The sequence below is a fragment of the Falco naumanni genome, chromosome 2, assembly GCF_017639655.2.
Source record: "Falco naumanni isolate bFalNau1 chromosome 2, bFalNau1.pat, whole genome shotgun sequence".
NCBI lineage: Eukaryota > Metazoa > Chordata > Aves > Falconiformes > Falconidae > Falco > Falco naumanni.
Window position 1 is genome coordinate 10461346 of NC_054055.1, and position 24522 is coordinate 10485867.

The 24522-nt window shown below is 38.9% G+C and overlaps 1 protein-coding gene across 2 annotated transcripts in view; it reads right to left on the minus strand.

The window, feature by feature from the left end:
* Positions 1-2904: 2904 nt before the first annotated feature.
* Positions 2905-24522, minus strand: part of LOC121083788 (metabotropic glutamate receptor 5) — a 156182-nt gene continuing 134564 nt past the window's right edge. The window contains exons 7-8 of one of the 2 annotated variants that reach the window (XM_040584498.1): positions 20105-20200; positions 2905-10601 (exon numbers count right to left, since the gene is read on the minus strand). In XM_040584498.1, the coding sequence (XP_040440432.1) occupies positions 9779-10601; positions 20105-20200 (919 nt within the window). In that variant the 3' untranslated portion in view covers positions 2905-9778. The remainder of the gene's footprint in view (positions 10602-20104; positions 20201-24522) is intronic. The other variant, XM_040584499.1, reaches the window with a different exon arrangement.

A 24522-nucleotide genomic window follows, 5' to 3' on the forward strand; every position in this document is an offset into this window, starting at 1 on the left:
CTCCTGCTCTTTAATGTTCTCCCACCCACAGCCTGCTTCATGGCAATGTGATACACAGCACTTTGGGCCGGTCTGCCTTCAGGTGAGCTCCCAGAGTTGTGTTAGCCTCTTTAGTTGCTTCCTAAATTTATAGTCTTGTGACTACTCTTCTAGTAATATTTCAGCAAGCACTTCTAATACAGTCTTGAATTTTGGTTTTGATTCCCTTTCCCTTATTTCTATTAGTCAATTTATCTCCATATTCCATATGCTACTTTTATTCATTCTACATAGATATAGGACATCGCCTTTTCGTACTTTGCCTTGCTGGCATTTTATTTGTAAGCTTGTCAATGCCACCTTGGTTTGTGAACACCCGGTAGTATTTTTTCTTCTTGGAAGCCAACCTTACCCTCTCAGTCTGAGATTGTTAGGAGTTCACATCGTCTGCATCTTCCTCTCCAGATTCATCAGTGATGTATCTCCACACTTAGTTAAATGAGAGTCTAAAGTGATTCTTGAGATTCAACTGACATTCTTGTTGCTTATGCGCATGTTTGAGTGTATTGATAATTGAAGCTCTGAAGTGGCTCAGGCAGAGGGTGCTCAGTAGAGAGGACCCAGGTTCTCGGAATTGCTGCCGTGAGGGCCAGACAGCCTGGGGTGTCTATTACTCACTGCATAAATCTTGTGGCAAACACTCGAGCCTGCTTTTCATGTTACCAAACAAGGACAAATCTAAAGTATCACTCTTTTCATACATGTGTGAACGTATATATGTTCAGAATATATGATAGAAAGTCCAGGCAACACTTATCAGTGAAGCTTTTAATTTACTATAATTATTTATTATAGGAATTAAATGTGTTAAGATATGTGGAGGGAAGTTTTGAATCCCTGTTACAAAATCATACTGAACAAGCATGCTGGTTTCTTTGGTTTAGCCTAAAAAAAATGACTAAATTGTAAGATGTGATTTACAAGCAGACAAACAAATAAAAACAGATGGTGGTTTTAAGCTGAACTTCCCTGAAAAAACGTAAATAAAACACAAAAGGCTCTGTATATGTGAAAGAAACCTAGTCAAATTCTTTGCTGTAACAAATGCCTCATGCACTACGCTGTGGTTTGGTCTGAAACTCCTACAACAGGAAAACAAGTTATTAAACAGCCCCTAAACAGACAGAAAGCCAGATTGCATTTCTTCAAATCCCAGCCTTGTTCCCAAGGTTTGTCTCTGCTGTGAGCAGAAGGAGGGCGGGGGAAGGAAAGGAGCACCCTGTCCATGTATTAGTTCAGCTAAGCAGGGCCTGGGGGAGTCATGAACTTGCTTATCTCCTTTTGTCATGTTCTGCCTCCGTTAAGGACACCGTTTGCCTGTTGCTGCTTCATGACCTAGGCAGCTGAAACAGGGTGAATATGATCAGGAGGGGTGGGGGTTGGAGTTTGCTTTTGTTTGTTTGGTGGTGGCTTTTTTTGGTGGGAACACAGCAGTGCTGGCAGTAAGGCTTCTATGGTAACAGATGGCATTTATGGACCAAACATGAAAGAAAGTTCATACTCCAGAGAGGCAGAGAAATTAAATTTCAAACTTTCCAAGACACTGAGATTTTGCTTGTCTCACCAGCAAGTGCGCTGATAGTTCTGAAGGCATGTAATGGAATCGTACCCTTCTCTTTTTGTGTAAACACTAAATTGTGATTAAATCTGGGATTGGATTTATTAGTTTATTAGTTTTGAATGCCATCATACTGTAGTGATAATATAAACCAAGCAGAAATGCAGCTGAGAGGTGCTGATGGAGCATGGAAAGAATTAATTTTTCTTGTAAACAACAAAAAAAATATTAGATCCAGTGTTCCAGAGAATGCTTAAAAAAAAAAAATTCTGCAGTGAAGCAGGCTATTGCATATTGTTTTCAAAATCCTTGTCTCCAAAGTGTAGTGTAATTGCACTGTTTCTTTTGCTAAAACTTTCTTCGCCTAAAGCAGTACATTTTGTATAAATAACTGCCATGGAGAATTCTGCATGGAACGAGTTTACTCTGGGATGTGGACTTTTAGATTGTTCAAAGACACAATGTGGATTCACTTTATTTTTAGTTATAGACGGGTACTTTCCCTACTATTGTGTAATGAAATTATTCCCTTTAATTCTTCAACAGCAAATAAAGCAAATCAGCAGTCCCTCTGGAGATGTGTTTAGAAAACACTGCGTGTGATAGTCTTTGTTCTGAGAGATGCAGTTCACATTCTGCTCGTCACTGCATACACTGCATGTATGCCAATCTAAGTGAGACCAGATTTTAGAATGGGATGGAGAAGATTTATAACTAAGAAAATTGTTTTTTGGGTTTTGGTTTTTGTTTCATTTTCTTTTGTTTTCCATTTAGCAGGGGAAGTAAAACAAAATCTGTTGGCTGGAAACAGAATGTAGCCAGACTCCAGGTAAGGCATTAATTTCTAGTGGTGACAATAGCAAAGCACTAGAAACCAAATTATTAAAGGGTGTAGAAAATTTTCTCAGATGTTCTGTTTGCAGTTCAAGATTATATGTAAACCTGCAGTGGTAGGAGTAATGTGGTTTCTTACAACAGTCATAAAAATAACACTTTGATATATGAATTCTCAGTTGAACAGCTTTGTTTTCGGTTGCTTGAAACTAGGTTATTGTTCTATTTCCTCTTGACCTGAAAATCCATATATACCTCACCAACGAAACTGTATTTGTTTCAAAAGAGAAATATCAAACTATACTAGAATGGTAGGCAACTGTATGAATGTAGTTAATCATTTAAAACAACACAGAGAGAGATTATCATTGAAGAGCTTGTGTATAGGCATACCTGCTTCACAGAAAAAATGCACTGAGAACACAGCTGTAAGTATTTCAGAGAAAAAAAAATATCCACTTTTCAGTCATATCACAGAATTTTTTTAATACTGTTCAAAAAGTACCTGACTCTACATAAACACCAACTATAACATGATGTAGACAATCGAGAAACAAGCAAATGTATTTTTCAATGCTAAAATAAATTACATTTGTACAGGTAGAAAGCAAAACCAAAGCTGATAAAAATGTTAAATTTTATGAAAAATCATTTTCAGTTCACATCAAAATAATAACTTTACATTCTCTATTTTTTAATAGTATAAGCAGCAACAACATAAAAAAGAACAAACGCTCACAGAATGTTTGAAACCAGTTGTTCATAAGTTATTAGCAAATTAAAAAAAATAATTACAAGCACTTGTAGCCCACACAAATCTTTTAGAATTGGCACCGTCTCTCTAAAACATCTATATTCTATATAGATTTCTAATTACAAATACCACCAGCAGCTGCCATATAATCCTATTAGTACATGTAATATACATAGTATATTTGTTCCCATTTGGCAGATTGGAGTGACTTAATGATTATTGTTTGTTTGTACTGTCATTACTCAGATGAGACAAAACCAGCCATATACACCAATTCATCACCTAGATGAATTTTTTACTTACCTTTATGCTTCACTGGTCTGTATCTTTTTTTCCTTTTCACAGTTTAGAATTGTAAGTGGCAATTGCAGAGATTTGAACAGAGGGTATAATAATAAACCACAGCAAAAAAGGTGAATTCAGATAATTCAACTGAAGTCTTTAATATGTGCAGTGCACACCGAAATGGGTCGCAGATGAACGATATTCTTGTTCAAGGAGAGTATTGACTTCCTTTTATGAGATTCATGAAACTGCCAGAAAACTGTGACCTCTTTCTTATTTTTGGACCTGTTGTCTCACATCCCTTAACAAGTTTAGTCAAAGTCTGATTTTCTCATTGAGATACTTGCTAGAGTAGCAATGATAAAGAAGAATGGTGGAGGGGTACTATTCACCAAGCCTAGCAAGTTCCTTCAAGAATGAACCTAATCAAATATGTCTACTGTTTGATTCAAAAGAATGTGGGAAGAACATCCTGCCTTTATCATTCTCTGCTAAAGCAAATAGCCTAGATCTAGACATTGACCTCAACAGGTCCAGGGCCAATGCCAGTAAAGGACTTCAGCACGTAAAGTTATGAAGTGTAATACCTATTTTTTTAATACTACTCGGCTCTAGTGTGGAGGCCAGAACCCTTTGTTAAATGTCCAACCATACTGTCAGGTTTGTGAGAAGAATTAGGTGTCCAGCTAAACAATGCAACAAGGAAAGAGATGTCTGCGATTATTCTGCTTGAGCCAGCATGGAAATGCAATGCACAGAAAATACTACTTTTCAACTGGGACCCATTTTTGGACATAGCTATACTTTTTGTTTCAAGGTTGGATCACCTTCGAAAAAGATGGCCAGGGGAAAATGAAATGAGTCCATTTTTTTCTGCAGTCTCAGAGAAGTAGGAACCCAAAGTTTAATTCCTTCACCTATCCAAGAAGACTCAGACTCTCCCTTTCCATGGAGAGGTCTGAGAACTCCAGATGGAAGACAAGATGGTTGCAGACATAGAGGTAAGGAAAGGCACATCCTCCCCTCCTGTCACTAAAGCACTTTTCAGAGGAGTATTTTAAGGGGTTTTTTTTGAGCCAATACATTGCACAGAAAACATGTCTCCACTTGTTTTTCATTAAAATACTCACCTGGTCCCTGCTGCAGAGATTTTTAATGTATTTTTTATCAAATGGTCATATACCATCCCTAATTATATCAAGAGTAGGTACTATCAGGGTGCTGTTCCTTCCTGTTCTACTCTGGAACTCTTGAATTTGTTTCTGTCCTGTGAAGTTACCTTAGTGAGATGAACAGAGCGTACCTCAACACTGAGTCATCACAGCACTTCCTAGCCAGGAGGAAGATTTCCATCACCTCTGGCAATGGCAGGGTTTGAATTTAGGTCTCTTGCCTTCTGACTGACTGTTCTAACCTCAAGGCTATTATAAAAACAGCAGCACAACCAGACCCATAGCCTTAAAACAAAGGATAATTCCTACTCAGTTTCGTAGGGTGTATGATCCTGCTGGTCTATGTGCTGTGCACTCTGTGTACTGAGTCATGGGATATACAGGGTTTTAACCTAAGAACCATTGTTTTCTGGATCCCTAATGGATTTTAGTGTAAGTTAGATGCAAAGATCCTTCGATGTGTCAAGATCAGGGTAGTTGTGAGCATATGCAGATGTACAATGCTAGATGCCTGACTAAGGTGACAGTTGAATAGTGGTTTTAAAACTGGATTTTAAATATAGGTATCAAATTCTGCTGAAATCCTAACTTTAGGCACCAAAGTCCTTATTTTGGGTCAGCCCTGCCTGACACTGGTCTCCAATAGAATTGAATGGTCATGGTCATGTTATTAATCCTGAGCATAGTGCTCCGGTTTCCCTAAGGACCTGACATTTTTTGCATGCTGTCTGTTGCTGTCACGTTTTTCCCTTTCGTCTCATAAATTATGCATTAAGCAGAATAGCAAAGTTGCACACTTTCCTCTACAGAACTTCTACCCCATAGCTGTGCTGTCGTTCAGTCTGATCTTGATTTTTCTAAAGAAAACATCCCGAGGTGAGCATCGCTATCAACCAGAGTCTGAATCACGGATTGGCCTTCCCATTTACTGTCTTTGGAGATCTTATTCTCACAGTTTTGATCACAAAGTTTTCCTTTTGCAAACACAGGAACTGAATAAACATCCAAGCAAGCTAACATATTTTTTTTCTTTTAAAACTTTTAACAGTTAAATTTTAATTAGCATTTAACTTTTAATTCATTTTTGTAGGTGGAAATCAATGGAAGAAGCCAGGACTTTGTGATCAACCAGGCTCCCATGAAACATCAGCAAGTGCTTTGTGGACCATGGTCTAAAAATCTCTGGTCTAAGGTCTCTGTATGAGTTCTAGGCACCAAATGTTCAGATAGAAGTACAAGGAAGCACATCTCCAAAGTCATGCAATTATTCTTCAGAGCCAATTAAAAAATACAGTTCTTCTTCAGTATTGCTAATGCTTCTTCCCAGCTGACTTGCCAGAGTGATTCTCTTTATTTCAAAAACACAGATTCCAGAGGTGGTTACACCTTCACTCTTCAGGGTTGGCCTCAAGCACAAAAGAAACAAGTGATTTTCCGAGGTCCCTGTGGTCAAGATGACAATAGTTTCAACTCCTTTAATTCCCTTTCTGGCAGCAGCACTAAATTGAAAGGCAAATACAAGCCATTCAGTTGGTACTTGCACATTCTTTTGGAAACACACTATTGGAAAGTGTTCATGATTGTAACCTTTGCTTTTATGTCTGAAAAACCCTGCCGTTATATCTTAATGTCCTAAACAGAGAATAGCATACAAACAGCATAATGAAATCATAATGTCTTAATTCATAATTTTCTCTTTTCTTATGTCAAACCCACTGGCTTCTGTCAAAGGACTTTCCAGTCTTGCAAATCTCCCACTGGGCTCCTTTGAATTACTGCTACAGTCATTACATAATTGTTACCTTCTTCCCAAAAAAAACTTTCTTCCCTTTGTTGAAATCCAAACATATCATACAAAGTGACATCGACACATTCCAGCCTGTACAATTAAAATGGATTTTGCCTTCTTTAAAGGCCACTAAGGATGACCTACCTTTCATTAAAAATAGACTGGCAACAGGGAGGTGCAATCTCAGCAAGGTTCATCCTTGGTTCCTTGGGCAATTAAAATTTCTCCTGTGGCTAATAGATATACAGAAGATGCACAACTTCTGCCAAAATGAGAGTGAGCAAAAGTGTTTAAAATTTGTTTTCTGTAATACTAGAGTTTTAGCCTCTGAAAATCTGTATTAACATGTTAGATTGAGGCATTTGTGTGCGTGTGCATGTGCACATGCACACCTATATTATCTTGGCAACATATTTAAGTTGTCAAGAAGCTCTGAGCTATAGCTACGGCCAGGATTGCACAGAACCACAGTTTGGGAGCAGAAGAGGTATATTTATGCTGAGTTATATTTTGACAGTTTCTATATCTCACTCCTTTTTAATAATTACATTTTTAAGAAAATATTTTTATGTTTGTCTGTATAATCCTTATTTCCACTGTTGATTATTTCACAGTGCAGTTAAGCCCACAGATTTTAGCAGGAATACATTGGTATTAAGTGTCCACCAACATAATAAAAGACTACAGAAACAGGAACCTAAAAGGCTAGGGAGAGATCAAGCTGGAAAATGTTTTAGTAAGGACATTGGTCAACAACTTAAAGTATAAGAGAACAGATAGTTATAGAATACCTTTGAAATTCACATTAACTATCTCAGTACACTCTGTATATATCAAAACAATATTGCACTGATGGGAAATGTATTATCATATAAGTCTTCCATGAACAACATTTAAGTGGCCCAAATTCCCTAAATGTGAATGTTTGTCACAGACTAATTGGATGTGCTCTTCCCTTAAATGCAGGTTGGTTGTAACCTGTGAAAAAAGATGCCTTTTCCTAAAGATGTGGGCAGCTAAGGAATGATGAGACATGCTAGTACTGTGACCCAGGAGGGCAAAACCAAGCTCTGGTCTGGAAACCATAGAGCTGCACTAATCAGTCATGTGAGGAGGCAAGAACTACCTATAAGCAACAAGGACCTAAAGTCACGACTTGGTGTATCTACCTGCCTTCTGGAGTAGAGCTGTTTTGTGACCTGCTGGTTCACGCTCTAGGCATAGCTAGTAAACAACTCTACCTGGCAAAACAAGCATGCCCACAGACCGCTCTTGGATAACACTGTCTTGTGCGGGATGTAGAGTCATTAAAGTATCTCTGTGAGGTGCTAGCCTGGATTCGTTCATCCAGTGCTTTTGTTTTTTTAATGTTGTTGAGCAGCAAATTGAGGTGCAGCACATAATGGTGAAACTAATGTCCCAAAGGAATAGAAAAATGCTCTTTGCTGAACTATGTGAATGTGCTTTCATCTTTTTTGTTTGTTTTGTTTGATCAATTATTTATTATTTTGGATATGGGGAGAAAAAGGGGGTATGAACTTTGATTACAAAATATTTATTGTCTTTGAAGAAATAAGATCTAAGTGTTTTGAAAATGAAACATAGCAGCCTTATCAAGGCTCCCTTCCATGAGGCTGTCTTCTATATAAGGCTACATCAACTCAACTTTGAGTTGAAGTACATTGCTCACCATTTCATACTAACCTTAAATAAAATAAAACAAACCCATAAAAGTTTGGCACCTGAGGACAGCTATGTCATGAAGAAGAGAGCCAATACAGTGTGCGTTTAGGGTCTGACTTGCAAGTTCTATGTAACTACACCTATCAAAAATTATGTAGCTTCTATTCAAACTTTAAAACTCTTCCCTGCCTGTATTAAAAAAGTGCTGTGACAGTATGAAGTGCACTAAACTGTACTACCTTGGTATAGGAAAAAATAAGGGGAATCCCCTTGCCTCTGTGAGTTGCTAAGAAACAAAGAAAGACTCTGTTGCTTCATCTCATTAGGTCTTCTCTGTTTTAACTTTACTCTGTATTGCTTCGAAAGATTTTTTCTTTTTTTTTTTTTTTTTTTTTTTTTGTCACAGTTCATAGCTGCAAGGCATCAGCAGCTAAATAAGGTTAAAATTGTTGCTTACTAAAGAGTGGTTAAATCACCTCTAAGCAGAGTTTGACGCAGGGTTTTTTCTCCCTATCTATGAGTTATGACAACCTTTCCATTGACAGTTAGCATTCATCATAATCCAGCTTGGTCTCCTAGAATTCTGTCATTCAAAGCATGGAGAAAATCCTTAGGGTGTTTACCTGTTCCTTACAAGCAGAGTCTATGGGAACCCGAATAAGTATTTTAACTGGTAATGTTAGCATAAGAACATCCATAAAAATGTGTGGATTTCAGTAGGGAGTGCAGCTATAATATAGCTTGGTAGTGCTGCTAGAAAGAGAATATTCACCTCAACAACTTGCCCTGATAAGGGAATTACAAAACAGTACTCCAGAAAATATTTTTTGCTACTTCATTATTAGTTGGCAACATGGTGAAATAGTCAGGAAGTCTTCCTTGGGTTTTGTTGCTGTGAAGGTGAATCCAATGTTAACAAATCGAATATTTGATACTGAGAGAAGAGAATTTCATAAACAAACGTGTAGGTTGAGAAGTCACTTGTAAAGCCCTCCATATTGCAGTCACTCACTGCAAAGCCTCAGCTTAGTGTTATCCACGTGGAACGTTTCACGGACACAGTATGCTTCAGCAAGAAGTTTGGTAGTTATTGGACATACATTACTGCTTTCCGAGATCTTCATAGAAAAAAAAAAAAAAGAAAAAAAAAGAAAGAAAGCTTGACAGGTTGGTCCCAGATTTGAGTCTGTTAGAAAATGTACATTCAATGTTTGGTCTTCTATTCTTGATAAAAGATCAAGGTTCACTTCTGGGTAAGGAATCAGAGTAAACAAACAAACCATTGTACAGTTGTTTACAATCTAGTTCCCCCCCTGCCCCGTATAGTGTACACACGGTTCATTGTAATACTAAAGCAAAGCACTTGGTATGTAACTGATTTAACAGACTCCTTATAAGCCCTCAAAAATAGATTCAGTGTTTCTGAAAAGCCCATGTTTTTTTAAGGCCACGATAATCTGCCAAGAGTCATTTTGTCTTTAAAACAGCATAATTAATCTGATGTTTCCACTTCTCAAGTAATTCCTCTTCTTCCTCTCTGTTTCTCACAAGATGACCCAACGCCTCTTGCTCTATCTGCGTAAACACTGGAGATCTTGAAGGCCTGGCTGTCCCCTCACTACTTGCTTGTAGTCGTTGAGATCCAACGTTGCCTTGAACTACATTCACAGCGAAGAAGAACTTTGAGTATAATCTCTGATGAGGAGTGTGTCATACTTTGGGGAGGACGGGATACAGAGAGCCGATTCAGAAACTGGAGAGCTGGGAGACGCACTTCCAGAATCGATAGAGTCTCTGAAAGGAGAAGGAGGAGTTAAAGCTACCAACTCCTCCAGGTCTTGCTTGGCTGATGGGGTCTCTGAAGTGCCTTCTTTGACGCTGCCATTTGAAGGTTTCCTAGCTGACTGCGAAGCACCGTTGACTTCAATGGCAGGAAGTGGTTGGATCTCTGCAAATGTGGTCATTGTCGTAGGGAGCTGGATTTCCCGTGGAATCAGGTATGAAGAGCAGAGAGGAGTGGCCACCATTGTCCCTGGACTGGCTGTTGAAAGCATCATAGAGTTCAGCTCGCTGATATTGGCTGTAAAGCGAGTAACCACGCTACTGATCTGCTCCATGAGGGAGCCTTGAGAGGAGCTACTCCGCTGAGGAGGCTCTGACTGGAAGGTAGGGGCATCATCTTCTGTTCGGCTAACGGAGGCAGTTCTGTGGCTCAGGGTGCTGATAGGCGAGGGAGTCTGTGGTTGGTACTGAGCTGGGTATTGCTCTTCTGCTTCCGAAACATCGTAAAGCGTTTTGGCACTAGCCTCTGGAAATGTAGCGCTGCTACTATGTCGGCTACTATCTGTGCTTTTAGAAAAAGGCTTGATGACTGCGGTTTGATTTGGGTTCTCCTTTTTGTTGATGTGGATCGACAACCGCTGCCAAAGGTGTGCTCCTCGGCTGCTTTTCTCATTCTGGGCCCAGGAAACCGATTTCCCATTAGAGCTGTAAACAGAAATGAGATAAGATGGCAACATGCATCAAAGTTAGAAAAATAATCTTTATACCTATACCGTGGGTATGTGGTATCCTGGAGCTTATATTCATCATAAAACTTGACTGTAATTTCATCTATATCTATATTTGTATCTATACCTATCTATTGCAATATATCTATATCTATCATTTATACCTATACGTTCTATGAAAAAAATACATGTGCCAGCTCAGTTCATGGGCCATTTGTGCATCCAGCCATGACCTACTCTGTGCTAGTTCATGGCCACTGCTGATCCCTCTGTTGCCGCCCTTGGGATATAGGCAGTGTCCATCCTGGGGGAAGGAGCAGCTTGATGGTTTCTCTTATGTTGCATTGGTGTCAGGAAGGGGGGGGAGGGGGAGGGCTTTTGGACTGAGGGATGCATGGAGGAGTAAGGAAGAAGTAAATGCTTGGAGGGAGTAGGTGAGAGACCTGGACTGGCTGGGTTGCAGGGGGCAGGTATGTAGGCTGGCCTGGGAGCATTTGGTGGCAAGGAGCTTTGTGTAGGCTGCTAGCCATGGATTCCTGGGCTGGGGCAGGGAGTGTAGGTGGGGACATGGAGAAGTGTAGCCTGTTACAGGTGGGAAAAATTCTGCTTATATCCCACTACTTGGAAGTATTGGAGCAATATTCAGAAAGGGGCTATACTGGTTGTGGGTGGAAAGAGGTTTCTAATGGGTGACTTCTTCATCAAGGTACTGGGTAAGTTAGCCACCGCTAGGTCAGCTTAGCAACTAAAACTAGCAAGCAAGAAAGAACGGACAAGTTATACAAACAGCTCCTCATGGTGACTTGAGTTTGGAGACAGCAATAAACATTTTGCTTCACTCTCCTGCAAAATGAGTCCTCTAAAGGTAATTTCTCTTCAGATCTCATCATACTCTGCTCTTTATTCAAGTTGCTCATTTTTCTCCTCTTGCTACCTAAAAAAAGCCAGTTGTGGCACCTATAAACACCTGGTATGAAACTACTCCTTTCACATCTTCCTTAGGCTGATAAGCTGGTGTTTAGACATACATTAACTTATAGTTCTTGGGATTAAGAAAGACCATTTAGAAAAATTTCTTAGCTGAAACAGACAATGACTCTGAAATGATGTCAACAGAAAAAAACATAGTCTTCACATACAAATAAGCATGATTTATATATAAAATGCAACAGAGCTTTAAACAATTCAGTTTGGTTTCCAAACATTTGCCACAGCCATTTAGGATTTTTGGAAAGATAACCGCTTCGGAGACCCTGGCAGAGTATCACAAATTTGTGGTTGGTTTGTTTTTTTTTTAAGCCTGAAATAGATATACTCACACGTTAGCCTGCAATGAACAGTTTGCAAGACACATAGTTTACTAAACACAGATGACTTTATACCAGCCTTCATGTGGAGGCTTGCCACACACTATCAATTAAATAGCTCTTCCAGTCATCTGAAAAAAAAAAAGTTGTGTGCTGACTATAAACAAAACCTTCTTGTGGGTTCACATCCACAATTACATTACATGGAATTACGACGGATCATGTAACACTACATATGTCAACAGCTTTCCCCAACAGCAGCATGAAAGAATCCAGTAGACAAACACAACGTAAACCAGTGGGTATTTTAAGAGAGGCTAGACTGGGAGATGATCTGTATGAGTACATAAGGGCTCACCTCTTTGCTGCAGTGATCACCAGGATGTTATCTGGATCTTGGAAGTTACTTGACATGCACCTACCCGCAAAATGCCAGGCAGAACAGCTGGTGGCTTGTAACTTGCTGTTCAGACAAGACTTTCTTTTTGCTGGACCTCAGTCAAAGCCAGAAGGAAAAGCAAAATCTAACCTGTAGCACTGATCACTTTGACTCTTTGCATCTCTGGCGGATGCAATTCTGGGCTGATCAGGAGTTGACACTAATGTCTTCCCAGAGGAAAACTGTTGCCTCTGAGGACTGTGTGCTCCTCTCACTGGAGCGTGTACTTGGTGGCTGTTAGATGTTTGAGAGGCCTGTCTCTTTAGCCGTGCTGTCTTGAGCTCAGTGGGAGCTCAGTGCCAACAGTGGAGCAGGGGGAGCAGATTTGGATCCTTTGGCAGGTGAGATCTTGCCTCTAGTTCTCATATGATGACCATGAGACACCTCCTCCCAACTCCTGCTGAGTTTGAGGTGGACCAGGAGGCTGGGTGACCCAGCACGTACAACTTTGATCTGACAGAAAGTGAGGGCCTAGTTCTAGTCCTGGATGTCCTCCTTGGTGGAGTCTCTTAAGTTCTGCTGAGTTCAGAGCTCAGAGGGATCTGTGACAGACCTGCCTGCCACAGACGTGAAATAAATGCCATTAACATGAAGGCTTAGCCAATGCAAATGGAAAAGCTTGCCTGAAGAAAAATGTAGCACGCCTCCTGACTGAAGTGCTGGCTTAGTACAGATGTTCAAACCCTACGGCTTGAAGTCTGCACATGAGCACTAAATGCATGAAGGTATTTTCAGTTTACTGAAGGTCAGGTTGTAAGAGGTTGCGAAGGGAACATGCCACTCCCTGGTCACCATTCAGGAGACAGTTATTAAGGAGGGATATGAGGGTGAACAGCCTGGGGAAAGGAAAAGGATGAAGCTGGGGATGTCTCCAGCCCTTGGCAAGGGCAACTGACAGTTAAATCTTCAGCAGAGCCACTGTCACCAGCCCCCTGAATGCCAGTCTGGTTTTGGATCAGCCTTGGCTGCTGCACTTGTTTACTGCCTTTGCACTGTGCCCAAGAGTAATCAAGCTGTATGTGTGGCTCTCATGGAGATCCTAGGGTTCTAAAGGAGACACAGTGGCTGTTTGATGTAAATTTTGTGCTAAAAGACTTGACCATTATTCATTGCAAATTCCTTGATATAAAAAACTGAGTAGGAAGCAAGCGGCAATTTATAAGTACGAATGAACCCTATAGTTAAAATCCCATAGTTTGCTCAGCAATAATTGAAATTGTTTTCTCAGAAATGTATCATCCAATTCATCATGCTGCACCTACTTACTACAAAGTTGATGCTGGACTGAGGTGTGCAATCATTTACTACCTCAGTGAAAGCAGCACCACTTGCTTTCTTATACCAGGAGGTGTGCAATCATTTACTACCTCGGTGAAAGCAGCACCACTTGCTTTCTTATACTGGCATGAAGCCGTGTTACAGATAAATTGCAGTGATCATGCTTTAAGATCCTGCTCTAACTGCCTCTTGCTGCTCTGTCAGGTTAACTGGAAACCACTGCAATGCATGCAAATTAAAAATAGAGCAATAAAGATAGATTGCAGACATAGACTGTGATCCCTACTAATGGAATTGTTTGCATTTATTATGCCCAGCTCTGCCATAACCCTTTGATGATGGGAACTTTAGGTCAGTGAAATTCTAGAGTTTTCTTGCACACAGATTTTGGCTTCCTCAGATGAGAACAGAATAATTACACTTTTGAGCTCCCAAAGGAATTCCACTGCTAAGTTTAGCTGAATACACATTTTTCTACCCCACTCTGCTTTTCTGCTGGCACACTACATGGAATAGAGCAGAGCAGAGTATAGGTTGTACCTGTAGAAGAGTAAATGCCAATCACTGACATAATTTCCAATCCAAAATGCTAGCAAAATACTTCCTTTTTGGTAAAACAAAGCTTTTTCCATTATGCATTTTTTTTTTTTTTAATTTCAATATATGTTATTTAGGTTAAGCTTTATGTACAAGAGGGATTCCCTCACAAGTAATACTAATTGTTTCTTGAGTCACTTTACTAAAAGCTGCTTTGATTTTGATAGCTAGGCTTCTTCCCAGCCTCCTAGACCTACCATGGTATAACATGTATAAGAAATGATAGTGGTATAAATGCGAGAGCTTTTAAGTGTCTGATATTTCAAATATTTCCTCTATAGTTGTCCACTTACCGACAGAATAGCAATTACTATTGTTTCTCATTTTCTTCTCTTTCTTATTCATTTAAGAGTCACTTAAGTTTTGCCTTTAGGGCTTTGTTCTGTATTAATAAGTGATATTAACTTTTTTATCCATTTAGGTGTTAAGAAAAATGTTCCCCTCCCCTTACACATGATTTCTTTTTACAGCCTAGAATATATCACTTCGTTTTTGGTTGTAGTAGCAGAAGTTTTGTTTCAGCATTTCTTGCTCTGTGGTATGATTATCTATGAGATGGTGCATAGCTCTGCCACCAGGGCTTCTTTAGCCAGATACTATTAAAGCAAATGTGTTTTGTGAGGTCCTTCAAATTGCAGAAGAAATAAAACAGAAGAAGAGGACCTGAGAACCACAGCAGCTAAAACCTCATACTTTAGCAAGGGTGCCATTCTCATTAATTACCTGAAGCTGCTAAACTGAATTCTGGTGATGAGTGCCTAGGGACTAGTATTAAGAGTTTCTGAAAGCATATGTAATCTGAAAAGTTACTTGTTCTCTTGTTCATATCTTTAAATGAAATAAGAAAATCTGTTTAAAATGATGGAATTTATTATTTTCTAAGAAAGCTTAGAATGCATAGCTACATAGTATTATTCAGCAGTGGAAACTGGAACGCAAGGGAAATCAATAGAGATTAATAAAAATTTAAGGGAATTTTTGTTCTTTAACACATACCAATATCAGTATCTGAATCCAGATTCGAAATGATAGAAGTGAAAACAGATACTAGACAATAACTTGATGGAGACCTGCATGATCTGTTTGAAACCTGTCCTCACATTAATATAATAAGGAATGATTTCAAATTCTTTAATTTATAAATCCAGGCAAGGAAGTTTATATTTCACAAGACTGATCTAAATTTTTTTGAGCTAAAATTGGCAGCAGTTACACTTAGATGTTTCAATGGCTGAAGTAGAGTGCTGAATTCAAACTTGAAGCTATATCTTGTTTTATAAGAAGATGATGTAGTTAAATTTTTGCTCCAACACTGTGCAGACCAAGCCTGTTCCTTAAGGACAGTCTTCTGCTGTCTTTAAGGCAGAAATTATCCACAGAAGCAACTGGTAATGTTAAGCAGGATAAACTTCTGTACTTAGTCCATACAACTTTCTGCCAAGGTGATTTCTTGTTATTCAAAATAAAAAGTAAGAAGTGGTTGTCCTTTTAGACTCCTCTGCTGAAAACTTGTTAGAGACTCAATGATATAATTGATAAACAGTGCTATCTGTAGATTTAATTAAGAACTGACTCTTCATAAGGGGTGGACCTATGTGTGTGTCTCTGATGCATGCTGGCATGGGCACGTCTTTATTTTGTTTTTCTGGTCTTGTCACTTGAGACAATCTCAGATCAATATACATTTTGCTTGTAGTGACCCAAGTTGTTCATCCCTGGGAGAATGCAAGTGACTTGCAACATGCTACAAACACTGGAATAAAATAAGTGGTTGAAGTGGCGAACTCCCATATACCTGTATGAAGCCACTGTTCCTCCTGGGACTGCAGGACATACTGGGTGACTGACTAAAACTGGATGCAGAACCCTAAGGTGTCTAAACTAGAGCAGTTCTACCACTGTAACGGTTTATGTTGTTACTATTCCTCTCATTTTAAATAGCTTTTAAGGAAACCTCTACATGCCTATAGAATTGTTTCCTTGGGTGAAAGCTACACACAAATAACCTGTCAGTGACACATCACTAGTCATTTAGCTTAAATTATTCCCATGTTGCTTTTTCTATGGAAATAAATTACAGTAAAAGGTATAAAAGGAATGATACAGGGCAAAAATTAATTTTGTCCTGTCCCAATTTCTAGAAATAAACAACATATTTTGTGATTATTTTGCAGAGTTGTTTTCTGTTAACAACAGCAAGGGCATTTATTTCTGTTACTCCACAAACTGTAATCTGTTGGTACCTCTTTTCCGTGTGAAAATCACAGCTGACATTTATATGAATTACTTCAATGTATAAGGATGTAAGAAACTACAAGGTGAGAGAAAGCTGATGGACAGAAACTTTGCCAGTGACCTCCCAGCGCAGCCACCAGCAATGCTGATGCTGGCAGCTGTTTCAGCAGCATGCCTAGTTAGAACAGGAATTGAAATCTCTGGTATCTGAATGAAACATTTATAGAACACCTATTATGACCCAAAATGCAAAAAGGATTTTGATAGCAGATGTATCTTCTTTCCTCTATTACTGTGACCTCATTGCAATTGTTAATTAAGGCAGCTAGTGCTGGGTTTCACTTCTTGTCTGAGAAAATGTCACTTCAAGCATCTCTGAGCACGTCTACTACACTGGAGCATCCTGTTTCCAGGAGGCAAAGGAGGACAATGTTGCCTCTTGAACTGTGAGTTCTGCTTCCTGATGCACAAAGCTTTAAAATGCTTTCAACATTGATTAGTCAACGTGTTTTTTCACTGATAATTTGCTAAAGGTACAAATAGGAAAGAGGGAAAAATAGGAGCCATCAGCTTTCATGACTCTGGTCAGAAGCACAAGCAGTGCACAATAAAGAAAAGAAAAAAAGAAAAGAAAAAAGAAAAGAAAAGAAAAGAAAAAAGAAAAGAAAAGAAAAGAAAAGAAAAGAAAAGAAAGAAAAGAAAAGAAAAGAAAAGAAAAGAAAAGAAAAGAAAAGAAAAGAAAAGAAAAGAAAAGAAAAGAAAAGAAAAGAAAAGAAAAGAAAAGAAAAGAAAAGAAAAGAAAAGAAAAGAAAAGAAAAGAAAGGAAAAGAAAGGAAAGGAAAAGAAAAAAGAAAAGAAAGGAAAAGAAAGGAAATGAAAGGAAAAGAAAAGAAAAGAAAAAAAGAAAAAAGAAAAAAGAAAAAAAAATAACTTTCCCAGTTATATCTCCATAATCAAGGGTTGATTTAAATTCTATCCTCTGCAAAGAGTATACCATTGGAAGAATTTCAGGTGTTTGGTATGCCTGATAAATAATTACAGTGATATTTATGCACATGGGACTTAACAGCAGAAAAATTATTTTTGTGAATTACTAAGCAGTTTCTTATTCATTGCATTTAATCTAATCAGAAATGCAGATATGATGCAAGAAATGAGGAAAAAAAAAAGAAAAAAGATAATTGTGATGCCTGCTTTGTGAAAGCCTCATAAAACATCCCATTCCATAATGGGTTTTATCAGATATGTATGAATGATGCTTACAGGTGATGTAGGGTGTAGAAATTTCCCTTACTCAGAAATAGCCTTACAAAGTATCACATAGCATACCCATTACTGATATTTTTATGTCACTTTTCATATTGAAAAATCCCAAGCCATTCTAATATACAGACATAGTTAGGCCTTAATGTGAAAAATATAAAAAATCCACGCTAGAGTTGGAACACAAAAATAATATTGCATGTAGGATTAAACAGCACTGCCCAGTATGAAATTGCACAGCATTTTTTAGACTGAAAGTATGTAAGTGGGATTTGGTCAGTATCATGGGACCTTTTCATCCCATTGGGATTTTTTCATTATTCGCAGATGGTCAGACCCCTGCATCTGTCTTTTTCCATCTGCACTTCATCCCAGTGACTTCTAGCACTGGTCTGATACTTACTGAGACAGGAGAATGGCACCTACTTTCCTTTCTGCAACATCTAGGTTCTCTCTGGGAGGTTCCCAGGCTATGCAGTGGTAGCTCTACTTAGCTCATGAAATTTGACAAGGACCACTGGCCAGGACACTGTGGCTGGAGACAACAAAACACAGCCATCAAATGCAATTGCACTCTCTGTTAAGCAGCAAGTATTCTTAACTGTTTGAGTAGGTCTTGCAGCTGACAGTCTTGCTGTGGAACTATCAGACTGACACAGTTTCCAGTCTTTTTGACTGTTAGGGCATCCTCTTTAACAGGAAGCTTTTTCTCCTCTCTACTTGACTCAGATCGATTACAGTCTGGAATGCAAACAGATTCTTCACTGTGAAGATATAAAATATAAAAAAAGAAGTTTTTCAAATATATAAATATGGCCAGGCAAAACAGAGCTGAATACTGTACAACAAAATACAGTTGTTTGACATTTACATGTACTTTTCTGCTCTTCAAAATTCTCTTATATATTGACTCCAGATAGCTTTTAAATGAAGAATAAATATCACTGAAGGCAATGAAATGTAGGGGGGAAAAATTCCAGACAACACACAGACAAGAAACAGAATCCCAGCTGACAAAAAAAACCCCAAACCAACAGGCGTGTATACATTTTGTACAAGACTGAAAGATGAATGTTCCTGATGCTACTTAAACAGCAGGAGTCCCCCAGGTGTGTGCTGTGTGGTGTTATAGTTGATAGCCTTATGTACATGAGTGAATATTGTGGTACCCAAAGGGAACATAACACCATGCAAGTGTTTCACTGAACACCCTCCTGCAATGGTGAAATTCACCTGTCATGTAACACTTGGGGAAAGTAAAGGTATAATTTGGTCATACTGTGCTCTAAGGTTACATTTATAAATACCTTGCAGGGGTCAATAAGGAATGAGTGAGTAGGTCTTTTAGTAAATGGTAAACAAAATGCTTGTAACTTGTAGTAGAATGTAAAACAACGATACAATGCTTATTAAGAGTATTATTTCATGAAAGATTTATAACCATCTGTGACACATGCTGCTTATTCATTTATTAATGGAGATGTCTGGGGAAATGGATTTTCTGTCCTGTGGGAGAGTTCAACATTTGGAAATCTGACTGGCTCAAAATGAGATGAATAGCTGAAATCTCCAAGTATTTCATAGAATTAAATGGTTTGAAATATTTCAATACATAAACATCAATATGGCCATATTGAAACAGTTCATCCCAGAAACACTGAAAAAAATTTAGTATTTGATATTCATTAAAATTGTAACTTTGGTGGATGGTGTCATGCAATATATAATGGTCAAAACAAATCTGAAATTAAATATATAAATTAAATTAAATGGAGAAAGCTATGAAAATGTGTTCTGAACTCTATTTGAAATGAGTTTGAAACCTTTCCTTAAAACCACTGTAAAATCAGCACTTTCCCACAAGATATATTGAATGAGAAGAACCAACATTTTCATAATGAAAATGTTTTCATCCATCAGTTTTTCTCTGGTCTTTTCAAAAGCTCTTTTGACTAGACCTAATGTAACCCCTGACATGTAGTGGGACCACCATTCCAGAGGAGTTCTGGAGCTGCTTATTATAAGGTTGAATGCTGTCTCTCTTCATCTGCTCTACTGGCTTAGTGAGTCTGGTGTAAGGCTTCTCCTCCACAGAGCACCATATTACAACAACATCACACAGGACACGTGGTTCGGATCACTTGAATGAACATGGTGCAGGGTTTTTTTTTTTGGAGGTCAGATGGAACACAGAAATCAGCAGTGGCCACGTGTTTTCTATTTTCTTTTTCTTTTCTAAACATACTATTATGGGATGCACAGGAATTACAGACAGAGGATCTGGCCTGGCATTGTCCCAGGGCTGCTCCTCTTGTTCACAGACATATCACACTGCCCTAAGGCCACTTGCTGTTTGCTTACCTGGTCATTGTAGCTCTCCCACCATTCCCCATACTCCCTTTTGGGGTGAAACACTCTATTTCCGACTTGTGCGGGGCCAGTCTCCTGCCTTTGTACCTAATAAATCACGACAACAACAGGAGCAAACAGAAAGAAGTGATTGCATGCTCAGCTCTTCTGTGACAGCTGCTGTGCAAAAGGCCATGCACATGAATGCTACGGTGGCAGTGGTGGGGTATAGTGCAAAGCAGCTGTGGGAGCAGTGGAACAACTGCATAAAATCCCAGACCTGTGTTAAAGCAAATAGGGCTATGCAGGGGAGGTGCTCACCATTTCCTTTTAGATAGATAGATAGATAGATACATAGATAGATAGATAGATAGGAGGAGCCAAAAAATTCTGCATACTAAATAGCATGCTAACCTTCTGTCTTTAATATTTTTTGGAGTCAGACGAAAACGCTTGACTGAACAGTTTGACAATTCAATTAAGGATCAGTGAGAAATCAGCTGGTGGCCACATTGTCAACCCTAACTTAATCTTTTTCTCTGATCCTCCATCTCTGTTACACTGGATTTGTTCCTCTGCTTGTCAAAGCAAGCACTGGTGTAGTTGATTGCTGCGATAACATTTGGGTGGGCTCACAGTTCATGTCCCCAGTGGGCCTTCCTCCCTCCATTAGCAATATAAGGGTGTTAGTGACTTGCTGAGATGTAGACATAGGGTCAAGAGAAATCAACCCCAATCCTAGAGTCCAGTTCAGTACTATGGATGTTTTAAATACTGTACCTTGCACTTGGATGAAAAATTCACTTGGATAAACATTTTAATACTTGAGGACCTAATTAATCCTTGGATAAGATACCAGGATAAGAACTGGTCATTGTTTACTTTCTGAGCACCTAACTGGGGCGTGAGCATTGAAGAAGTCTTATGCTGGCTCTGTTCTTGGTGGTGAATTTCACCCTCATTGTACAAGTTCTTGTGCTAGGTATTGAAATCCCTGTTTAAATGCTTTAACAAAATTTGGGCAAAATGCTTGCAGAAGTCTTCTCTAAAAGTTTGTGATAACCCATTCCCACATGTGAGGAGCTGCACTGTGGGCATTTAACACACTTCTGTGAGGAAGCTGGTACATTTTAACACTGCTAGTATTACAGAATAAATCAGTTATTGGTTGCTTATCCAGTGACCTGATCTAGATAGCAAAAGGTACCTTGAAAAGAACAACTCTGTAAAAGTGAAATAACCTGAGTGCACACAAAGTGAAGCTAAACTTTGGATGCAGTTTTAGTAGATCCTCAGAGGCAGTGTATATTGCATAAATAATTGAGGAAGAACCTTCGTGAATCTGAGAGTGAACCAGAGACAGTAAAATGAGGTGTGCTCAGTGCAGAGAGGTCCTTTCATTTATAATTGTAACCTTACTGAAATGAGGAACAACAGGAGCTTTGTGGACTGGCTACCAAGGTTTTAAGGCCATCCAGAATGCGGTATATGGAGTGCTCCCAGAGAGGCATGAAACTCGTGCAGGACACATACATATTAAGTTTCCTAGAGCAGAGGAAAAAGTGGAGGGGCTTAGAGAGTAGATAAATTCACTGAAAAATACAAAGGAAGTCAAACTGGATTGTACAAATTACATTGGGGTAGACAGAGAGAGATAGCAAAAGGAAAAGAATATTTTAGAAACTTCACAGGAAAGAAAAGGAAATAAAGCTGGGGTGGAGGTGTCAGACATCAATGGAAGTAGAGTTTGGGAAGAGCAGGAAGGAAACACAGTTACATTCAGATAGCCAAAAGAGGTACTCTGTGCCCAACAAGACAGAAAGAGAGAAAGTCAAGACTAAGAGAAGGAATTTGGGGACTCTAAATGTTCACAATAAGCTGAATACTAAAAAGTAGCCAACAGAAGGAAACGAGGTAAGTGTCCTTGGTAACCCCATCCTGAAGTGCCCCTGGCTAGGATGTATGTGACGCAGATAAAGAAACCCCCCAAACTGCCCATTCCTCAGTCACTAGCATAGGTTTCACTGCCATGAACATCAGAGGAGAGATACTATGAATCTCTCGAGTTTTTCCATCCACTCAAAAGAAAATTACACCATCAGAAATAGTATGCTGTCATAGAATACCTCAAAGCTTTGAATCATAGTAACTGCTCCACTGCCATTCAGTCAGTGTTAAATATCCATGTAATTATGAAAACAGTGGCCAAACTCTAATCAACCCTCCTAGTCTGAAAACTGCATCTAACCAGTGCAAGGAAGCTGCAAAGTTCTGTGGGTGACCATTCTGGAAAGGCACATCAGAAGTTCTGTGTAAAAAAAAAAAAAAAAAAAAAGGTGTTCAGCTTTCAGAGCAGATAAAAGACATGATTTTGCCTCAGAAGGTCTTACATTAGAAAAATGTCCCCTTCCTGGTTGTTAAAACAAAGGATTGCTTGAAAAGATTTAACCTGAGGAGAGAAAAAACCCTCAAACATTTCTTTGCAGTTGTCATAAAAAATGTTAATGTGAAAATTAATGTGGTATTTCAGCTGGTGTATGGAGGAGGCAGTGTGAGTAGTATTTGCAAGAATAGACTCATTGTCAATTCCAGGACTATGTATTAGTTAGAAAAGACAAAAGACTTTGCTACTGTGCAGAAAGGCAGCTGCTAAATTCTGTTTAAGAATTTAAAAGATTTTGAGTCATTTTTAGTGGGTTTTTTGGGGGTCTTTGGGTGTAGCATTATGAGCTGTATCATTTTCTTGCACAGAGATGAGTTATCTTAAGAAAAATGCGTAATGTTGCATACTAATATTTTTTATAAATGTTCATCATTGACAGGAAATTTGGGAAGTAATTCCTGGTAATTCAGTCACTTTGGCACTTGTCCATTTGCTGAATACTTTGTTGCATCACTGTCCTACACAGCAGTGCTCTGCACTCTCCAGAGGAAATCAGTAGAGAAAGAAACTTCCTCCTGGGCTGAAAGAAACCATGTCTGTCTGTACTGCCTTGGCTTTTAGTGAACTTGATGCACATGTGATACATGGCAGGAAACAACAGTGTGACTGCTCGGGAATGAAGGACAGCTGGACCTTTTCCTTGCCTCCTTCACCTCCCAACAAAACTCCTCTTGTCGGCAAAAATTAATGGATACTGTGGGAAACAAAGGGGAAATAAGGGGATCGTCATCCTGAATGAGATTAATAGTCATCCAACTGCTAGAAACCAGTTGTAATGTGTAGATCCTTACTTTTGTTTGTTTGTTTGTTTGGTCTTTTTTTCCAGTGAAATTGTGAGCCCTTGTACAACGACAAAGAGCTGAAGCAGATAGTCTTTAGATGTGGTCTTTATTACACTATGCCTACACTTTAGAACCAGGTGCTGGTATCCTGGTGGTCCTGTCTTCATGTTATAGTGAGACCCAGGTGTGCTTATGGCCTCTCCTGACCCTGCTCTGTCTTGATTTCCATGCAGAGTCTTGGATGCCTTGACCAACAGTCCATTCCATATGGGAGTGTATCTGGAGGGTGTTGGCAGGCCATACCAAGAAGTTGTGCCATAGCCCACATTTCTGAGCAGTATGGTCAAATACCTGAAATGTAGTCTATGGATAGATGTGGGTAGTAGTATACAGATTCTGTTAAACTATCTAAGCTACACCGGCTGAGAAAGACTACCCAAAAGACAAGTGCTTACAACTGTGAAAAGTAGTTGTTTCAGATAACCTGTCCTCTGAAAAAAAAAACAAAAAACAAAAAAACCCAGCAATTAGAAACTGGCTTTTACTCTTAGATATAAGATTTTTTTTCTCTCTCTCCTTTTTTTGGTAAGAAGTTGAACTAACTAAAAGTTATCTCAGGATGTCTTTGTTTTTTCTTTAATGCAATGCAAAGCAAATGTAATTTGATGTGTTGGAGATGGAGAGCTGTCATCAATCCATATTTCAAATGCAATCTTCTACTGACATGCAGAAAAGTTATTAATTAATGAGCACCAAGTATGTGCTTGGCACTGTTAACCCCAGAGGAACAGAGTAGCTCTAATCAACACAGGAGTAATGTCCTGATGAAACTACCTGGCAAGGGTGGAAAAAGTAATGTTTCCACAGAAACACTTAAGAGGAGAGTGATTATACAGCCGAATCTCATTGTAGGGCAATGGGTAATTATATATTGGGGACTTAATTTCAGCGTTGCAGTGATTAATTCCTGAGATGCTTCTTAATTGATGGGATTGCAATTTTTGGTCTGTAATACTGAAAATGGTATCAGCTGTCTAAAACTCTGAATCAAGCTCTTTCCCACAACTTAACAATAATCAAAGTAGGTAATAACTATAATTTCAACCCTAAACCTTTCTTTTTGGCCATTTTGAAATAAACCTGAAGCAAGACTTTTTCAAAGCCCTGGACAGTGAAATTAAGAGAGGAGAGGGAATTCAGAAAGC